General features: G+C 52.6%; 1 protein-coding gene across 1 annotated transcript in view; it reads left to right on the top strand.

Moving 5' to 3' along the window:
• The window catches only part of WDR62 (WD repeat domain 62), a 45,223-nt gene that overhangs the window by 23,829 nt on the left and 782 nt on the right, over positions 1-20,612 (top strand). The window contains exons 12-30 of the mRNA XM_065899369.1: positions 1,534-1,625; positions 3,151-3,276; positions 6,162-6,229; positions 6,310-6,431; positions 7,218-7,293; positions 8,070-8,181; positions 8,277-8,340; positions 8,941-9,066; positions 10,749-10,882; positions 13,058-13,110; positions 15,089-15,307; positions 17,108-17,235; positions 17,572-17,675; positions 18,030-18,137; positions 18,446-18,580; positions 18,875-18,989; positions 19,114-19,255; positions 19,337-19,397; positions 19,579-20,262. Of these exons, the coding sequence (XP_065755441.1) occupies positions 1,534-1,625; positions 3,151-3,276; positions 6,162-6,229; positions 6,310-6,431; positions 7,218-7,293; positions 8,070-8,181; positions 8,277-8,340; positions 8,941-9,066; positions 10,749-10,882; positions 13,058-13,110; positions 15,089-15,307; positions 17,108-17,235; positions 17,572-17,675; positions 18,030-18,137; positions 18,446-18,580; positions 18,875-18,989; positions 19,114-19,255; positions 19,337-19,397; positions 19,579-20,262 (2,669 nt within the window). The remainder of the gene's footprint in view (positions 1-1,533; positions 1,626-3,150; positions 3,277-6,161; positions 6,230-6,309; positions 6,432-7,217; positions 7,294-8,069; positions 8,182-8,276; positions 8,341-8,940; positions 9,067-10,748; positions 10,883-13,057; positions 13,111-15,088; positions 15,308-17,107; positions 17,236-17,571; positions 17,676-18,029; positions 18,138-18,445; positions 18,581-18,874; positions 18,990-19,113; positions 19,256-19,336; positions 19,398-19,578; positions 20,263-20,612) is intronic.

Here is a 20,612-nt window from a genome sequence, read left to right as displayed (position 1 = left end):
CAGTGGGGAGGAGCCCTGGCCTTGGCACCTCCAGCTGCCTGTTGGGAATGAGGGACTGTGAGTAGCAATCTGGTAGCCAGCCACCCCTGGGAACGTAAGCTGAGAAGGGGCTTCCAGAAGGGCTAGCTCAGGGTAGATCAGGGTAGCTACCGGGGCCTCAGCAGCTGGGCCATGTGAACTCTGCCTGCAGGGTGGACAGACAAACTTGCATGCCTCTCGGGCATGGTGACACCTTCTCAGCCACATGGTACCACTGCTGAACCATCAGAGAAGATGCCAGCTGCAGCTTGGCATTTCTGGTGGCCCTGAGAGAGGGACCAGAGGATGGGACATCTGAGGGCTCGGGCTGTTTACCACCCTGCAGAGGTTTTTCAAGATGTGACAGGCCCAATAGGTGCTGACAGAATATGAGTCCTGTCACAGGGATCAGGTTTAAGGTGGCGAATGACAGCTGTGACCACCTGGGTAGTGGAGCTGTTGCAGAATGGGAGGGACTGGGGCACTGGAGAGCATGTGCCCCATAACAGGGCAGCCACCACACAGCACCAGTAGTATAGGCTCCAAGTTGTCATATCTTCCCATTGTCTAAGAAGAACATAAAGTGCAGATTTTTTCTGTGACGTTCCATGGTTTTTAAATGTTGGCAACTGTTGTGATGTCAGTCACTGCATGAGGCAAACTGAACATGTCAGGGGGCTGCTGCCGTTGACAGCACTTGGCTGTGAACGGTGAAAACAGTGAGGAGAGGTAACATGGGCATAGCGATCTTCCCCCAGGCTGGCCGCTGGCCTGAGTACCATGGGTATTGACTGATTTAATCCTCTCACCGACCCTCTGGCATAGGTGCTGTTATTCACTCCACTTTCAGATGGGTTCACTGAGGGAAGAGAGGCCAAGTGGCTTGGCTAAGGTCACACGGGTAGAGAGTGGAGAAGCTGGAATTATTGTTTCTTATTTCGGTCCTGGATGACCTGTTGTCTGATTTCATTTGGCAAGAATGTGAGGAAAGTCTGGATCTGAGACTCTTTAAGAATGAGAGGGAGTTCCCTGGGGATCCAGTGGTTAGGACTCCACGCTTTCACTGCTGAGGGCCTGGGTTCAATTCCTGGTCAGGGAACTAAGATCCTACAAGCCACAGAGTGCAACCAGAAAAAAGAAAAAAAAAAAAGAATGAGAGATTGGAATCCAATGTTCCTACCCATTGGTCCTATCCTTGAGTATGACCTCTGACCCCTGCCCCAGCCCCAGGAATCACCTCTGATATATCCCTACCCTAACCTTTGTTCCCCCAGAAGACCATCCTAGGTGTTACCCATGGAACCAGAAGGGGCGGGGTGCCCGCTGAGGTTCTCGCAGACTTGGCAGGTTTTTAGATGAGAAACTGGTTGGGCACCTGTAGACTATTTGGCCAGGGTAGGGTGTTCTCCACGTCACCTACCTGGCTGCTCTGACCTTTTCTAGTAGTGGCAGAGCACCTGGAGCTGAGGGGTGGGGGTGCCAGGCAGGGTACAGCAGGCAGTGTGTATCTCTCAGGATCCACGAGCTGCACTTCATGGACGAGCTGGTCAAGGTGGAGGCCCATGATGCTGAGGTGCTGTGCCTGGAGTACTCCAAGCCTGAGACAGGTGAGCCCATGGTAGGGGAGCAACCTGCCTGGCAGAGCCACAGGGAGGAGTAGTTGGTGTCTGGTGGAACCGTGAATGACAGGGCAAGACTCGACTTGTTTACCCTGGTCCCCAGTGCCCCGAACAGAGCTCAGGCTAGAGAGGTGAAGGTTGAATGAGTGAATATATGAATGAGCTCCTCCTCTGCTGGAGAAGATAAAGATAGATCAGTAGTCAGACATATTCTTTTGAAAAAGTTTGATGCTTACAGAAAAATTGCAAGAATATTATAATGAATATCTGTAGCCTCTTCACCCAGGCTCCCCAAGTTTTTTCTTTTAAATCCTGTCTGACCTGTGACAGAATTATCTGCTTCCCCTCTTTCCATTTCTATGTATTTGCGCACCTGTGTATATATACACTTGTAATAAAATAATAGCATGTGTATTATTATTATTAAAGCGTGTATATTATTATTATTATTATTTGCTGAACTACTTGAGAGTAAGTTGCAGGCATGCTGCGCTTTCACCCTTAAATGCTTCTGTGAGCATTTCCTAGGAATGGGGACATCTATTTACATGACCACAGTGCACTTATCAAATGTGCATCTTATCAAATCTGTCATCTGTCTTGGGTTCTTATTCACATTTTGCCAGTTGTCCCAATGCTGTCCTTTATAGCACCTTTGTTTTTCCAGTCCAGGTTCACATTTCAGTTGTTGTGGCTCTCCTGTCACCTTTGTTTTGGAATATTTCCACAGCCTTATTTAATTTGTCTTTATGACTTTGGCTTTCTGCAGAATTTTATAGAATTTCCTTCAATTTGGGTTTGTTGTTCTCCTCATGATTTGATTCCGATGATACATTTTTGGCAGGAATATAATGTAGGTGGAGTTATGTCCTGATAATGTTCATGTTCTTTCCCATGCTCTTCCTTCCCCCACACCCTCTGCCCCACCAAATTTTCTTTAAATTTCTTTTCATTCAGTACACCTCTCCCGAGCTCCCCTCCACCTCAGGTCATGTGTTAGGCCTCAGATATAGCAGGTGTCCAGGCTAGGCACTGTCTGAGGGGGCCAGCACGAAGGTCCAGTGGCTGAAGGAAAGGTGGCAGCATGTGGTCAGTAGGGCCGAGATGAGGCTCGTGTAGCCAGAGCTCAGAGAGTGAGGGGGCAGTGTTTTGGGGAGGTTGAGAAGTTGGCAGGGCCTCACATAGCTGCCAAGTAGCTGGACTTGGTAGGGAGGAATGCTGGGCTCTGCTGGAATGTCTGGTGTGGGCACAAGTGGAGGAGTGTCCACGTGTACATCAAGATTCATCCTGCAGGAACTGGTGGCAAGGGGTGTGAAATGCCAGGGTTTGGGGCTCTGGGGAAAGACTGCACAGAGTGGGGGAGTGGCCCCTTTCCGGGTTTGTGGCAAGTTGACTGCAGTTAAGAAACCGAACTCCTTCTTCAAGGCCAGGAAAGCTCGGTCACACTGCTCTCTGGGAGGCCAAGCCATCAAGCAGCCTCCCAGAAACCCAGTGGCACCCTTTCCATCCACAGGGTTGAGCTTGCTGGCCTCAGCCAGTCGGGACCGACTGATCCACGTGCTGAACGTGGAGAAGAACTACAACCTGGAGCAGACCCTGGATGACCATTCCTCCTCCATCACAGCCATCAAGTTTGCTGGTGAGCCCTTTCCTTCTGCGTCCCGTGCCTCATTAGATGGGCTCCTTTGACTGCACGTAACAGCGAAAGCCACCTTTAGCTTAGAGAAAAAAGGGAGAGGCAAGCTCAGGCACAGCTGGATCCAAAGATTGAATCTTTATTTATTTAAAAAACTTTTTTAGACTAATTTTTTTTAATGCTTTTGGAGTATCGTTTATTTTGGCCGCTCCACGTGGCATGCAGGATCTTAGTTCCCGGACCAAGGATTGAGCCCGTGCCCCCTGCAGTGGAAGCACAGAGTCTTAACCACTGGACCACTAGGGAAGTCCCCAAAGGTTGAATTTTTTAAAGTTACCTGGACCCTCTCCCTCTGTCAGCTGTGCCTTTCTCTCGTGGGCAGGATCTCTGTGGTCACTGTGCCGCTGGATAGAGATTTTCCCTCTTCCTGTCAAGTTTGGCAGAAATTGGTAGCTTACTTACCTTGTGCTGGCTTGAGGCACCTGCCCTTTCCAGAACAGTTATTGGTGCCAGAGCTCTGGAGTATCCTCTTGGGCTGGGTGTGACTCGTGTGCCCCCAGCCTCCACCTGCCTCCACCCCTGATCCAGAAGGACTGACATTAGGTGAGTGCTAGTCCGCAGAAAGAAATCAGAATGCCGGTCCAAGGTGGGATAGGTTTGGGTGACCTTGGCCGAAAAATAGATGACGGTGACAATTGCTGGAGGCTAATTCTGTGCTGGGTGATGTGATCCTTGCACTGCCCCAGCAGTTACTGTACTTTACAGCCAGAGTCACACAGCCAGTAGGTGCAGGCCTGGTATTTTGCATAAGGCTGTCCTTCTTTATAGCCCTCGCTCAACCAGGCAGTTGAAGGGATCCCTCCAAGACTCGAAAGATCCAGTGCGGAGATCCCTGGCCCTAAGGGATTCCAAGAGGAGGGGAAGTAGGCCCTGTGGGGGTTTAACTGATCAGAACCCAAGAACATGTTCAAAACTATATTCAAGAAGAATCCATTCATGGAGGGAATACGTCCACTGACTCCAAGTTCTTGACTTTGAAGTGTTTTGTACATATAATCTTGTGGCTGAGAATGTATTAATGTCCTTGGTCTTCCCCACTTTCTGCCCTGTCTCTGTCTAACTCAGGTGGTTGGGAGCTGGGCAAAAACAGGTTAACACGTTTGCTGTGTCTTGATGAGGACCTGACAAAAGCTGATCAGCTCAAACTTCTCAGACACCTGTAAAAAACTGTTCAGACCATCCCATTCCACAGGGTAGAGGTAGTTAGAATAGATTGGTAAATCTAGCAGTTTGGCCAGCAGTGACCTCACCTTTAATGAATGGTCTGGATCCAGGAGAGGTGATAACTGGCCAAGGGGATGGCCCAGGAGTCGGTCCTTTAGGTCACCTTCTGAAGGCATGGGCCTCTGTTAAAGCCCCAGCCGGTCTGAGAGGATGCATATCCTAAAACCAGTCCTGTGAGCCCTGCTCTGGCTGGGCTGACTCAACTGGACGTTACACTCAAAACATTGGTAGTTCATATAAACTGGGCACCAGCCAGTCGGGAACTGTCTGAAGCTATCCAGCTAAAGAATGAATCAGTCTCTTAATTCTTTACTATGAAACATATATCCAAAAAAGTGAACAGAAAAATCTGTGAATAGTTTACAGAATAATACAATGAATATCCACATCAAGGTTCATAGTCAGTAGGTCTGAACTAGACACACCCATTGTTTATAGCCAGCAACGGTTCTGATTGGTCCTAGTCCTAATATTGCTAAATACTTGGACTCACCACCCCAGGTTAAGAAGCAAAACATTACCAGTAGTAACTTGCAGGCCCTCTCTGGATTCCTCGCCAACATAGGACTCGTTCCCTTCTATAAACCAGTGACTTCTGCTCGAGTAACATCTTAACTTGTATGTCGGGCCTGGGTGCTCTCAAATGTCCTGTCATGAAGGAGCAGTGTCTATTGTACCAAGGTTGTACATGTTTTATATTTGTTCTGTCTCTTCATCCTCACCACAACTCTGTAAGATATTTGTGCTGTGATTATTCTTATTCTATAAAGAAAGAAGAATAAAAGTAAGAACATCGATCGTGCTTACCAGGTAGCAGCCACTGTCCCAAGGGCTTCATACCACTCCACAGGGCAGTGGCTGATACAGGCTTATTGAACAGACGGGAGCTGAGGCTCGGAGAGGAAGCCTGGCTTCAGAGCACAGTGTTTAACCAGAGAATGCCTGGGATCAGCCCTGGCCCCATCTTGACTCTCTGCACCCTGGGACAAGGACTGTGTGACTCTGAGCCCCTGGGTTCACATTTGTACAAGTGGCTGGTGACAGTCAGGAAGGGGAGGCACATGTGGCACAGGACCTGGCCCGAAGTCTGTGTGTGGATATTCCTTTTTATTTTGGCTGCACCGCATGGCTTGCGGGATCTTAGTTCCCTGACCAGGGTACCCCCTGCAGTGGAAGCGCAGAGTCCTAACCATTGGACCGCCAGGGAAGCCCCTGTGTGGATATTCTGATCCTTCTTGATGGTGTGAGCCTCCCAGTGGTCTCCCTGTCTCCTCTTGCTCCCTGCTTCACTGACGCCTCCATTGTTAGGCCAGAGTCACCTCTCCAAATCCCAAATTAAACATGGTGCCCCTGCTGTGTCCCTGGCTTCTGTTTCCCTGTCTGCTCTTGCTCTGCAGATTCCTGCCTTGCCCACTGCACCATCACACAGAGCTCACAGTTTACAGTGTCCTACCGGCACCCAGCACTCACCTCACCTCCTCCGGGAAACCCTCTTTGACCCCCAGCGAAGTGCCCTTACAGTAGAGTTCCCTAGCTAGGATCCCCAGCCCCAGTTGGGCCCAGCAGTGGCCCAGCCCTGCCTAAGTCACTGCTTCCTTCTCCAGGCCACAGGGACATCCAGATGATCAGCTGTGGGGCAGACAAGAGCATCTACTTCCGCAGTGCCCAGCAGGTAGAGTGGGGCAGCCTCCTTGGGAGCTGGGTAGGGGGCTTGTCAGGGGTATCCTCTGAAGGCCCTGCCTGCCCTGCCAGGCCTCAGATGGACTACACTTTGTCCGTACCCACCACGTGGCAGAGAAGACCACCTTGTATGACATGGACATTGACATTACCCAGAAGTATGTGGCTGTGGCGTGCCAGGACCGCAACGTAAGGTGAGGAACTGCCCTGGACTCTTAGTCGGCCAGACTAAGTGGGGCCTGGTTGGGTCTGTCTTATGAGTGCTCTGCTTTCCTCCCCCTGCTCACCTGGTCCCTGAGAAGCTGGGTGGAGTGATGGGACCCAGTGGGTGTTTCTTAGGAGCTGGGTTCACCCAGGCCTAGTCTCCAGGTCAAACGGAGGGTTCTCCTAGATCTCAGGAGCCTGTGTGGGGCAACTGAGAGCTGCTGATGTGGCTCATAAACTCACTCATCCTCGTTCCCTGAGCTCCTGTCTGGGAGGGACAGTGGGGGAGTCACAGGCCCTGCCTTCGTGGAGCTCACAGTGCAGTGGAGGAGAAGACAGACTGACCAGACAGGGACAGCACAGAGTGGTCAGGGCTGGGCTGCAGAGAGCCCTGGGAGGACATCCGACCCTGCCTGGGGTCGCTGGCAGGGACATCTGAGCTTAACCTGGGAAGGATGTGGAGGAGTAAGCATGAGCAGAGAGGTTCTCCGTCTCCTTCATTTGCTCACTCAAGTTGGGTGCCAGGCACTCAGCTTGCTGTGTGGCAGGGAGATGGATGTTAACTCAGTGGACACCCCAAGACGTAACCTCTGTGACCTCAGCCTAAGACAGGGTCTCATTCCCTGATACGGGGTTTCAGTCCAGGCATCGGGTGGGGGACAGGAAGTACTGGGGGCTTCCAGGGGAGAGGAGGGCAGCAGGTAAGGTTGGAACAAGGGAGCAAGAGAGGGCGGTGGGCAGGGCCATGTTAGCCACTTATGCTCTCACCTTCCCAGAGTCTACAACACCATGAACGGGAAGCAGAAGAAGTGCTACAAGGGCTCCCAGGGTGATGAAGGGTCCCTGCTGAAGGTGAGGAGCTGGGGCCCCGGGTGAAAACCATACACAGACACCCACACACAAGGCCCCCCTGTCTGTCTCCTGCCCTGCTGGGCCTCCTGAGACCTGGGTCCTCCTTGGCACCTGATCAGAGGGATGAAAGGATCACTTGCTGGCCAGCATCTACTCAGGCCTGGCTGACCAAGGATGCTTGGGAGCCAGGGCTGGCCCTGACTGCTCTACCTTTATTTACTGAATCCTTCCCCAAGTGGGGACATTTAAGTGGCTTTCATTGTGAGTGGCAATAGAGTGTGGTGGGAGGAATCAGAGAGCTCTCCAGGCTTGCCCCTGTCTGTGTTATCCAGGATGAGGTGGGGACCTTCTCAAGAGCCTCTGGACTAGGGGAGTTATGAGTTCAGGCTCCAGGGTCAGACCCTCTTACAACTCTGCCTCGGGCTGACTGTGACCTTGGGCAAATGTCATCTCCTCTCGAACCTGTTTCATCATGTGTAAAATGCAAATAAAAATTGCCTCTATCACAGGGTTCTGTGGGGGAAATAAGTTCACACACGTACAGCTCTTAGCACAGGGCCTGGCTGCCATTAGTACCATTGTTGTGGTTGGTAATTTCTTCACCTGTGAAATGGGAGCAGGAGCTTCTGCCTACCATGGTGTGTGTCGTGAGGGTTACCTGAGTCCATGTGCCAAGCGCCCAGCACAAGGCGTTCCTCAGTGGGGTTGTGTGTTGAGACCCAGGCCTATTCCAGAAGGAGGCAGCCCAAGTGTCACATGGGTCCTCTTCTCGGCAGGTCCATGTGGACCCCTCAGGCACCTTCCTGGCCACAAGCTGCTCTGACAAAAGCATCTCGGTGATTGATTTTTACTCCGGGGAGTGCGTTGCCAAGATGTTTGGCCATTCAGGTGGGTTTGCCTCCTTGCTTGGGACACCTCCCCACCTACCCCAACCCAGCCTTCTGGCTCAGAAGGCCAGCACGGCTTCTCTGCTCTGCTTGCAGAAATCGTCACTGGCATGAAGTTCACCTACGATTGTCGTCACTTGATCACAGTATCCGGAGACAGGTGGGAAAGGCCTGGAGGCTGCCCTGGCTGGGCCTCCCTCTGGGAGTGGGTGGGACCTATCCTGCTGGGAGAGCAAGGGCTCAGACACCGGAACCCCATGCCCACAGCCTGCCTGTGCAGAGAGCTCTCTGAGCATGCCAGCTTACTCTCCTCGGATAGTGTGTGCCCAGCCCTGAGTTCAAATCCTAGCTCTGTCACTTATATTTCCCCTCTCTGACTTTGTAAAAGAGAGATGACCCCATCTACCTTGAAAATCGTATGGTGAGAGTCAAATGAGATGACATAAGTTCCTTAGCACATGGTTGGTATCCAAGGAAGTCCCTTTTGGCGCTCTCTTCAGTTTATCAATACTACACTCCTTCCTCACAGCCCCCTTCCTTGGGTCTCAGGGTCTTCAGAGCAGCCTTGGTTTGCTGGGATGCCCTGGACCCCTCCCAGGGTGTAGACCTGACTTGGTCCGGAGCCCTGTGCTAAGCTGATGAGGGTTGTTTTCCGGGCCAGGAAATAAGGTCTTGGCAGTTGAACCAGGTGGCTCTGGGGTCAGATGGCTTCCATATTCACTGTTCCTCCCTCTTCCACATCCCTCCTTGGTCTCTGCAGCTGCGTGTTCATCTGGCACTTGGGCCCGGAGATCACCAGCTGCATGAAGCAGCACTTGCTGGAGATTGACCACCGTGAGCAGCAGCAGGAGAACACGAAGGGCAGGAACTGGAGCAGCCACCCCAGGTCCTGGCAGCCGCCTGTCCGTCCCCTGTCCATGCACCAGAGGGATGTCTTCCTGCCCTGGGCCCCGGGAGGAGTGAGGCTAGGGAAGCAACCATGGCCCAGACAGCCCCCGGCCCTGCCCTTTGTGCCCTCGGGGCCTAGAAGGGGAGATGTACTTCGAATAGGAAGTTACAGTAATGCATATGAGAAGGGTTTTGAAGTGTAAAAGCAAAAGTGCTTGGAGAGCCCATGAGCACTCTGGTGGGAAGCCCCAGGAGGCTGTGGGGACCAGAGGAGGCCCCAGACCCAGCCCACCCAGCCCATGGTGGGGAGGGAGGAGATCAGAGAAGGGTCCAGTGGAGCAGAGATGTCTTCTTAATCTTTTTTTTTTAAGGTATTTTTTTTGTTTGTTTTTAATCTTTGGCTGCATTGGGTCTTCATTGCCGCACACGGGCTTTCTGTAGTTGCGACGAGCTGGGGCTACTCATCATTGCAGTGCGCGGGCTTCTCACTGCGGTGGCTTCTCGTTGCACAGCATGGGCTCTTGGTGTGCGGGCTTCAGTAGTTGTGGCACACGGGCTCAGTAGTTGTGGTGCACGGGCTTAGTTGCTCTGCGGTATGTGGGATCTTCCCGAACCAGGGCTTGAACCTGTGTCCCCAGCATTGGTAGGCAGATTCTTAACCACTGTGCCATCAGGGAAGTCCTATCTTAATCTTTTTTTTTTTTTTAAGATGTTGGGGGTAGGAGTTTATTAATTAATTTATTTTTGCTGTGTTGGGTCTTCGTTTCTGTGCAAGGGCTTTCTCTAGTGTGGCAAGCGGGAGCCACTCTTCATCGCGGTGCGCGGGCCTCTCACTATCGCGGCCTCTCTTGTTGTGGAGCACAGGCTCCAGACGCGCAGGCTCAGTAGTTGTGGCTCATGGGCCTAGTTGCTCCACGGCATGTGGGATCCTCCCAGACCAGGGCTCGAACGCGTGTCCCCTGCATTAGCAGGCAGATTCTCAACCACTGCGCCGCCAGGGAAGCCCTTCTTAATCTTTTAATTAAGTTATTCCTTCACTTATATCTTTGAGTTTCCTAAACGTATTTCTTAAGTCTTTATGTTGCAAGACCAGTTTTATTTGGAGTGAATTCCTGTTCTGGTTTTTGATTTGGGATTTTGGTTTGGAAGTTTCAGTTGGAGTGGGAGGTTTTGAATTTTCTTCTCTTCCGCCTCCAGAGCTGTCCCTATCTCTCTCTCTGTGTCTTGAGGCTTTGCATTGCTTCCCCACGGGGACCAGGCCTGACATGGGCCATCTATTTTGCAGTGATCTTGAGGTAATGCAGATCTAGGCACCAAGAGAGTGGGCAGCTCTTTGGCTTGTGGAGCTAAAACCTCATTGCTAACCCCACTTCCCAGAACAGAAGCCAGCAGCTCAGGACTCATGCCCTACTATCATCTGCTTTGCTTTTTGTTCCATTGCTGTGGCCCTTGAAGAGTTTGTCTTATTTCTTGAGCCCAGCCTTTGTTACATCTCATTTTTTGTGGCAGTATGTTTCTAGCAGAGGGGGTGTGGCAGGTGAGACCTTCCAGCACCGTCTTGACCAGAAGCCAAGAATATGTTCACATGGACCCCAGCACAGGGCCCAGCCCTAGACAGGTCCCCTCTACCACCCCATTTACCTATGTTTCTCTCCTTGCCGTCCTTTTTCCTGGCTTCAGGCAGGAGACATATGCATCCATGCCCAACGAGATTTGCTCCCTAAGCCCTGGAGAGCAGACGGAGGATAAGCTGGAGGAAGAATGTGAACCGGAAGAGTTACTAAAGACACCATCAAAAGAGAGTTTGGATCCAGGTTGGGAAAGGGGCCCTATTTTGACCTCTCAGTGTAGGGATCGTTGCTGGGTTTTGGCCACTACTCTGTTTTCACAGCCTGGCACATATTGAAGCTCAATAATCATATCAGTCAGGACTTTTTCAGGGTAATAGCACCTAGACTCTCACTGGCTTAATTTGGAAAGAGAATCTATTGGTTCTTGTAAATGAAAATTTGAGAGTATTGGTTCAGGCATGGCTGGATCCAGGTAGTCAGGTGATGTTAAAGAAATAGATGTTTCTCTGTCTCCTGGCTCTGCTTTTCTCCATGTTGACTTTACTCTCAGGCAGAATCTCCCTGTACAAGGGGCAAAGTATCCCCAGCAGCTCAAGGTTATAACATTCTAGAAAAGAGAGCACTTCTTTCCTAATAGCTCAAAGTCCTGTGTTCATGACTCATGTTCCTGCCGTGAGTCACCTGCCCATTTCTGAGTCACTGTGATTGGCCAGGCCTGAGTTATGTGGTCATCCCTGAGGGTAGGAGGCTTTAGTCAGCTCCACTTGAACCACCTGACCAAAGGCGAGGGGTGGGTGTAAGGGGGTGTCCCAGGGGTAAAACGGTGATGTTCACCAGAAGACAGACCAGATTCTCTTTTTCAGGCAGAAGGGAGAGTAGTAGCTCAGTGACTTTATGAGAGGCCAGGCCTTCTATAAATTTCTGCCCCTCTGCATATCGCCTTGGCTTAGACCCTCATGTTACAAGATGGCTGCTTAAGTTCCAGTCATCAGAGACATTTTTTTTTCACGTCTTTATTGGAGTATAATTGCTTTACAGTGTTGTGTTAGTTTCTGCTGTACAACAAAGTGAATCAGCTATATGTATACATATATCCCCATATCCCCTCCCTCTTGAGCCTCCCTCCCTCCCACCCTCCCTATCCCACCCCTCTAGGTCATCACAAAGCCTCGAGCTGATCTCCCTGTGCTATGCAGCAGCTTCCCACTAGCCATCCATTTTACATTTGGTAGTGTATATATGTCAGTGCTACCCTCTCACTTTGTCCCAGCTTCCCCTTCCACCGCTGTGTCCTCAGAGACATGGTTGAAAGAGGACATTCCCTCCTGGAATCTCCTGTACAGAGGAAACTCTTTCCCAGAAGCCCCTGCAGGCTTCTCACAGGTCCCATTGGCCATGATTGCTCCAGCTGTGAGAGAGGCTGGGAACAGTGACCAGTACTGGGTGCTCTTAGCGAGGGTAGTAGGCTGCCAAGAAGGAGGAAACAGGCAGGGGCCAACTGGTTGGCTGACTAGTAGGCAACAGCAGTGTGAGGATTCAGCCTTGGGAAACAATCAAATAGAGAGTAAGCTCATTCTCTTTGTCACCACCCACACATCCAATCCAGCGTCCTCTCCCAGGTGGCCACTTTGATGAGTTTGGTGTGAACCCTTATAGGCCTTTTCCTGAACATTAATATACACGTGTGCATATCCATAGGAAACATCTGTATCCACAAATTGTATTATACTGCAGATATCGTTCTGTATCTTTTTCTTCTCAAAACTATCTTACTGACCTATAGGTCGGTGAATACAAAACAGAGGCCTCCCTCTTTTAACCAGAAGCATAACCAGTGATTTTGCTCTGGGTGGGCATTTGTGTGTTTTCTAACTTTACACTGTTGTGAATGAGGCTGTGCTGACCACTCCTTGGCCTCAGGCCGAGGACTGGCATTGCTAGATCCTGGGGTTAATACACTTTTTTTTTTTTTAACATTTGTTTTATTTTTTTGGCTGTGCCACGTGGCATATGGGATTTTTATTCCCCAACCAGGGATTGAACTCATGCCTCCTGCATTGGGAGCACAGAGTCTTAACCACTGGACTGCCAGGGAAGTCGGATATACTTTTTATTTTGAAAGAGAACCCCAGCGGCCCTCCAAATCCAGTTACTGCCCCACCCAGCAGTCAGTGTTAAGCCCTCCATTTCCCCACACTTTTGCCAACATTTGATAGTTTGAAGCATTTTAATTTTGGTCAGTCTCAGGGTAAAACATTATATCCCATTGTTTAAATTTGCACTTCCCTGACAGTTAGTGAGATTGACCATCTTTGGATGTGTCGTTTCCTGTGTTGTCTCTGGAGAACTGCTGTTTATGTTACCCGTTGTCTCTTGGGTTGCTTATTCTCTTTGCATGGATTCCATGTGTCTCTCCAGATCCTCGGTGCCTGCTGACCAACGGCAAGCTGCCACTCTGGGCAAAGCGGCTGGTGAGTCTGCCTGGAGAGTGGGACGCCTAGGAGCGGACAAAGAAGGGGTGCCCTCCTCCATGTTCCTCATTCTTCTGGGAACACTTTTCCCCTCCACATGTCTCCTTTCCCTGGAGAACCCCTGTCATCCTTCCACTCTCCGCTTAGACAGTCCTTCTTTCATGCAACACATATTTACTGAGTGCCTACCCTGGGCTAGGCCTTGCTGTGGCCCTTAGATACAGCAACCAGCAGGGCAGATGAAATCTCTGCCTTCACAGGCTCATTCTCTACTTCGGGAGGTGGACAATAGCCACATTAAACAGGTAAATTATATAGTGTTTGGGGAACTGATAATCAGTGCTATGAAGGACAAAAAAGTTGAGAAGGAAAATACAAAGTGTTGGGGGTGGTGACAATTTTAGGGTAAAAAGAAAAGGCTTCACTAGGAGGACTTCACGTATTTGAGCAGAATTAAAGCAAGTGAGAAATACAGATCCTGGGCAAGAATGTTCCAGGCAGAGAGACCAGTCTGCAAGGGTGAGGGCCGTGGGGCAGGATCATGCTTATTAGCATGTTCCAGGAAGTGCAGGGAGGCCCGATGCCTGGGTCGAGGGTGAATGAGGGCAGAATGGGGGAGAAGGGCTCGGAGAGGCAGTGGGGGCCAGGTGGTGAGGAACCGTGTGGGCTTGCTGCGTCCGCTCAACACCCCTTATTGTCCTTCTCCACTTATTTCTTCCCCTGTGGCACTGAGTGAGATGGACAGGAGGGAGAGCTCTGAGCCAAGGCAGGTCGTGTTCTAACTCAGGTGTTAACAGGTCCCTATGGCTGCCTGGGCAAAACAGACCTTGAGGGGCAAGCAGGGGGACCAGGGAGGAGACTGCTGTGATAATCCTGTCAGGAGAGGTTGGAGGCTGGACCTGAGGGGAGAAGTGGTTGGATTCTGGATGGATTTTGAAAGTGGAGCCAAACAACTGGATGTGAGAGAAAGAGAGGGACCGAGATGAAGGTAGGATTGAATGAGTGATCGTTAATTGAGGGAGGGGCAGGCCAGGCGCTGGTGGGTTAGAAGTTGGCAGCAGAATCCTAAACCCCAGGTTGAAGGGTTTATTTCAGGAACAATGTCAGACCTCGAATCAAAGCCTAAATGTCAGCTCTTCAGGGAAATCCTCCCTGTTATCAGCCCCTGCACTGCTGACCAGGTCAGGCATGTGGCTTTGCTCTCTCAGGCCCCCAAGCTTTCCCTTATCAGTGCATATTACAGTTGGAGTTACATCCAACAAATATTCACAGAACACTTACTCTGTACAGGTTCTATTGAGTCTTTTATATGTATTGTTTAATCCTCCTGGATGTACGGGCTTTTCATATCCCCTGTTATTTCACAGATAGGGAACTGAGGCCCAGAGAGGTTAAGTAACTTACCTGGGGTCAAGCTAGGAATTAGGGGAGGTGGGGTTGACCCTAGAAGGCTGGCTCCAGAGCCTAAGTTGTCAAGCACCCACCCTCCACTGTCTCTCAAGCAAGTCTTGGTAGGAGGCAGTGGTGGGCAGGACCAGGGTTAGGGTTAGGGACCGTGGAAGAGAAGTGGCCATATCTTGGATGTGTTTGGGTGGCAGAGTTGAAGAAATACAATGGGAAGTGTGAGGGACAGAATAAGAGGAATGAAGGAGAACCTCAAGGTTTGGGGCCTGAGCAGCTGCAAAGAATCACTGAGACAGGGAAGGCGTTAGGAGGAATAGGTTTAGGGGGAAGGTCAGTTGTCTTCAACATGTTTGCTTTGAAAGATCACTAAACATCCATGTGGAGATGTGGAACAGTTGCATGTACATTTCCAAAGTTTAAGAACAAGGTTCAGGCTGGAAACAAATATCTGGAAGTTGTTTCTGATTGATGTTTAAAGCCACGAGCCTGGATGGAGGTCCGTGCAGTGTCCCGGGCCCTCACTGGAGTTGGTGAGCACTTGGCTAGCTGCCTGACCGTCCCCTGTCACCCTCAGCTAGGAGATGATGATGTGGCAGACAGCTCGGCCTTCCACGCCAAGCGCAGCTACCAGCCACATGGCCGCTGGGCGGAGCGGGCTGACCAGGAGCCTCTCAAGACCATCCTGGATGCGCGGGACCTGGATTGCTGCTTTACCCCCATGAAGCCCGAGAGCCTAGAGGATTCTGTTCTAGATACAGTGGAGCCGCAGAGACTGGCGGGCCTGCTGAGCGAGGTATAGACTGCCTGCCCCAGCCCGGCCTACAGCCCCTGCACCATGACTGCCGGCGCAGGACCTGGGGCCTCAGTGCTCTCGTTCTAAAGATAAAGCTGACTGTCCCACTCCAGGGGTGCGAAAAGGGTTACATGAGATGGTAGAGGGCAGGAGGGTGAGCCTCGGACCTGGTGCACAGTGAAACTTCCCAGGGCAGACCAGAAAGCGGGAAGATGGGGTCGTTCGGGTGTTAAGAGCTTGGGCCCGAGGGCAGGCCTGTGCCTGAGTTGGGGGCATTTGAGCAGGTGGAGCCCTGGTCCTACCCCTTCCCGGCTCTGTAACCTGCAGCAAGGCTTGATTCCCTGGGCTTTGATTTTCAAAAATATGGTCATTTAAAAAAAAAAAAAGAGAGAGACTTCCCTGACGGTTCAGTGGTTAAGACTCCGTGCTCCCAATGCAGGGGGCCTGGGTTCGATCCCTGGTCATGCTGCAACTAAGAGCCTGCATGCTGCAACTACAGATCCTGCACGCGGCGACTAAGACCCGGCGCAGCCAAATAAATAAATAAATATTTTTTAAAAAGAAAGGTGACTGGGGCTTCCCTGGTGGCGCAGCGGTTGAGAGTCCGCCTGCCGATGCAGGGGACGCGGGTTTGTGTCCCGGTCCGGGAGGATCCCACATGCCGTGGAGCGGCTGGGCCCTTGAGCCATGGCCGCTGAGCCTGCGCGTCCGGAGCCTGTGCTCCGCAATGGGAGAGGCCACAACAGTGAGAGGCCCGCGTACCGCAAAAATAAATAAATAAATAAAACCATTTTTTTAAAAAAAAGGTGACTAAGAAAAGATTTCAGAAAAGGTCATTTTTAAAAATAAAATTAAAAAAAAAAAAGTGCACAAGGGGCTTTTACAGTAATCCAGTTCTAGAAACAGGGTCTGGGCCCTAAAAGGTGCTGAAGCAACTTTAGCTCTTATTCTATTATTTTTCAAACAAAATTCTTTTTTATTCTATTATATAAGTTTGCTTATGTGGCATAATATAAATAGTTATGTGCATAAATCATAAATATATAGTTTGATGAATTGCTACCTGTGTACACACCGATGTATCCACCACCCAAGTCAAAATATAGAGCATTTTCTACCTCTTGGAAGGGGAGCTTGGAGGACCGCCTTGTGTCTCTTCCAATCAGTATCCCCACTGAGGTAACCAGCATTCTTTTTTTGGCTGCATTGAGTCTTCGTTGCTGCATGTGGGCTTTCTCTAGATTCAGCGAGCGGGAGCTGCTCCTCGTTGCGGTGCACGGGTTTCTTATTGCCGTGGATTGTCTTGTTGCGGAGCACAGGCTCTAGGCGCGCGGGCTTCAGTAGTTGTGGCTCACGGCCTCTAAAGTGCAGGCTCAGTAGTTGTGGCGCCCAGCTTAGTTGCTCCGCGGCATGGGGGATCTTCCCGGACCAGGGCTGTAACCCGTGTCGCCTGCATTGGCAGGCGGAGTCTTAATCACTGAGCCACCAGGGAAGCCCTGGTAACCAGCATTCTGACCTCTTTCACCATGGAGTGGTTTGCCTGTTCTTGAATTTCATATGAGTAGACTCTTAGTGTGTTCGAGCCGTGCCTATTCCTTCTCTGTAAAGGGGCTGATGATAATGCAGAGTGAGCTCATGGCCCCAGCCCCGGCCCTGGCTCACAGGGAGCATCCAGCAGTGAGGGCTGCCATCACCACCTACATCTTTACCATTACCGTCGGTGTTGGCGGAACATCTAGCAGCTTGGGAGGGCCCTGGTTGCCACAGCTGCCTCTGATGGCTGTGCTGTCTTCCCCCCAGTCAGAGAGTCCCCAGGACAAGGGCTGCGGGCCTCCCTCCTTACCACCCCTACAGAGGGAGTCTTCTGAGGCCAGCGAGCTCGTCATCTACCCCCTGGAGACAGAGGTGACAGTCACAGGGACAGACAGGTGGGTGTCTTTTGCACCAATGGGAACCTTAGTTGGAGAGAGGAAGCCTCAGCTGGTAGGCACACCGTGGAAGAACCACTCTCCCAGTGGGCCTGTGGGAGGGAGGCGGGCGGGCGGTGAAGCCCGGATGGTGCAGGAGCCCAGCCCTGCAGCCTCTGCTGCAGCCTGTCTTTCTGGTTCCAGGAGAAGGTGCAGGGGCCTCCGGAGGCGGCAGGAGAGGTGAGGCTGTGCTCCCAGCAGGAGCAGGCGCAGATGTCTAGGCGTTCTGGGTGGGGGCCACTTGTTTACTAACCAGTACATTATCATTCCCTTGCCCCATGCCCACGGGCACTGCAGCAAGTCCTGTGCGGAAGAAGTAGAGAGGGCGCCAGGAGACCAGCAAGGTGACTCCTGCCTCAGGGCCCCCTCCATCGACTCGAAGGACCAGAGGCCACCTGAGGGTGAGTGAGCGCCAGGCAGTACACCCTGCAGTAGTCTGTTCATGTGGCCAGGTCCCTTTCTGGGCACTGATGGTGACCTTGACCAAGCCTTTCTGAAGCCCGGAGTCTGTCACAGAGACAGGCATGGTCCCTGCTATTGTCACTCTAGAATTCTGGAGCCCAACTTCCCACCAGTGGGAGCCCAGCTCTGCACCTTCCTCGAAGTGTAGCCTTGCTGGTCCATAAAAATAGGGGGCGGTCTTATCATCCCCTTTCTGCAGATGAGGAAACTGAAGCCCTGAGACCCAGAGCGCCTTACCTGACTCAGTCAGGGCCCAGCTTTGGACTCCTGACCCCTCCCACCCTGTTTTCCAGACTCAGGGGAGTCAGAGGCCGACTTGGAGTGCAGCTTTACCACCATCCATTCCTCCCCTCCACAGCCAGACCCAGACCCTCAGTTTGATGTGACGCCCCCTACACCAGGTAAGTAGGGGCCAGATGTGGGGAAGGGCAGTGTGTGGGCCTGGCCAGGGGCTGGTCACGATAGATAACCACTGGCCCAACATCAACCCTGCATTTGGTGGCCACTGAGCACCAGTTTCCTCCCCTGGAAGACAGACACATTAGCCCTTCCTTCTCCGCCTGGTGGCAACAGGGTGTGTGATGGGCAAGTCCAGCTTTCTCCATTGTTAAGTGGCCGGTGGCTTTTTCAGAGCGTCTGCCATGATTCATGGTGTTGATGGTTCTCTCCTGCCCACTCCCTCTCCCAGACCCCCTTCTCCTCTCCCCAGGATGCCCAGGTACCACAGAAGAGTTGTCCCAGCCCGAGGTGCCAAGCATATCCAACGGCTCCCTGCCCCAGACCCCTGAGCAAGAGAAGTTCCTCCGCCACCACTTCGAGACACTTACTGACGCCCACCCTGAGGGTAGACCATGCCCCTCTCTGACCCGTGCCTGGGCAGCATCCAGGACTGGGCTCAGTGTGGGCTTCTCTGGGGTTAGGCTTTCCCTGGCAGGGCTGGCAAGGGTGGTGGGAGGGCGTGTGTTTTACTTAGGGGCCCAGCTGTATGGTTTCTTCTGCCTGCTCCATTTGCTCCCAAAGTGTGTGTTGTCTATTGATGGGGGTTTCTGAGGATCTGTCTGCTGGTCTGTGGGTCTGCCTGGGCCCAGGGCTGGCTGGCTGGAGGGATTCTGAGGGCGCCCTCGGCATCTTGCCCTAGAGCCCTTCCACGGATCCCTGAGAGACCTGAAGGCCTCTGAGGCCGAGGACAACTTCTTCAATCCCCGGCTGAGCATCTCAGGCCAGTTCCTCTCCCGCCTCCAGAAGACATCCAGGTGGGAGCTGGTGAACTAGTGAACCCCCATCCCGCCTTCCAGCTCTCTGTCTCCCCGCGGGAAGGGGCTGTGTGCCCTCAGGCGTCCCCAAGGCAGCCACAACCACCTGTTTTCCCCCCTACAGGTTCACCCACACCTTCCCTTCCCGGCTGCCCCTGCACCTCGTGAAATCCCCAGAGGTCAAACTCATGGATCTTAGGGGGAGCCCGCCCAGAGCAGAGCCCCTGAGAGCAGGTACTGGCTACACCTGCCCAGGCAGGACCAACGTGAGTACTGGGGCCGCTTCCCTCGAGACATAGGGCTGGGAGCCTGGTGGCCTTATCCTCACCTCAAGGCTATGCTTGCAGGTCATCTCTGGGGGGAAGGCTGAGGAGCCCCTCGAGACCCTGGAAGCCTGGTCCCCGCTGAGTGAGTGTCCCCACCCCCAGGTGAAAAGCCCTAGCCTTCTCAGCAAATGGCCCTGGGTGCCTAGCTGAGCCATGGTGGGGATGGACAGGATCCACTCAGACCCTGCAGCCACCCTGGCTGGGGCTCCCTGTCCATCAGCTCTGAGCTGGGGTGTGAGAGTAAGCTGCCTCTTCCTTTCTAGCCCCCTGCCTCACAGGCCTGGCACCCTGCATCCTGCCCTCCTCTGTGCCGCCCACAGACAAGAAGCCTCCGACACCCACAGCTCTACCCACTCCAGGCCTGGCTCAGGGTTTCCACACCCCCGCCGCCCGCTCCTGCATGGAAGCCACTGCCAGTTCCTGTGCCAGGATACCACACAGCATTTCCATTGAGGACAGTGAGGGCCCTGTCCTGGCTGAGCTGACCAGGCCTCTGTACAGGTCCTCGTCCCTGGGGGAGCTGGCCTCCCTGGGCCAGGAGCTCCAAGTCATCACCACCACAGTGACACCCAGTTCTGACAGTGGGGGCCAAGAAGCTGCCCTGCCCTCCCGGGGCAACCATGAGGCCCGCGCCAGCCTGAAACTCACCCTGCCAAGCATCTGTGACAGGCTCGTGTTGCCCCCACCCCAACTGGAGCCTCCCACCACATGTGTCTGGTCCCAGGAGCCTGTGGCCACCCAGCCCAATGTCATGGTCACAACAGCCAGCTTCCTGGCCCCCAGCCCTGTGGATGGGAGTGCCCCAAGACTCCACAACGCCACCTTTCTCCCAAGGTTCCTGGCCACCGAGTCCCTCAATACCCCTTCCCATCCCAACAGCCCCCCACTTCCAGAGGCCAGGCCTGGGGTCCCTGGCAGCATCACCTCCTTCCTGGAGCCCACCCCTGGTGAGTACCATCCTTGGGACAAGGGATTGTCCCCTAAGCTCATCCCATGTAACAGCTGGCTCAGCTCCAAAGGTGGGCACTTGACCTGGCCACAGGCGCTGTGCCACTCATTCATTCATTGCCTTACATATTTAGTGAGTACCTCGTTTGTGCTGGGCTTTGTTCTGGGCCCTGGGGACGTGGGACCTGGTGGTAAACAAGACTACAGAGAATTGACACCTTAACTGGGGGAGACGCCCAGACTAAATCTAATAAGGAAAGTGTTCAGTGTATCACAAAGTGATGTGTGCTGAGAAAAAGAGAAAGAAAGGGTTTAGGGAGTGACAGGTGGGAGCAGTGGTTAGTTTTAA

This window comes from Phocoena phocoena, chromosome 20 (assembly GCF_963924675.1).
Source record: "Phocoena phocoena chromosome 20, mPhoPho1.1, whole genome shotgun sequence".
NCBI classification, from domain to species: domain Eukaryota; kingdom Metazoa; phylum Chordata; class Mammalia; order Artiodactyla; family Phocoenidae; genus Phocoena; species Phocoena phocoena.
This window is presented reverse-complemented; position numbering and strand designations above follow the sequence as displayed.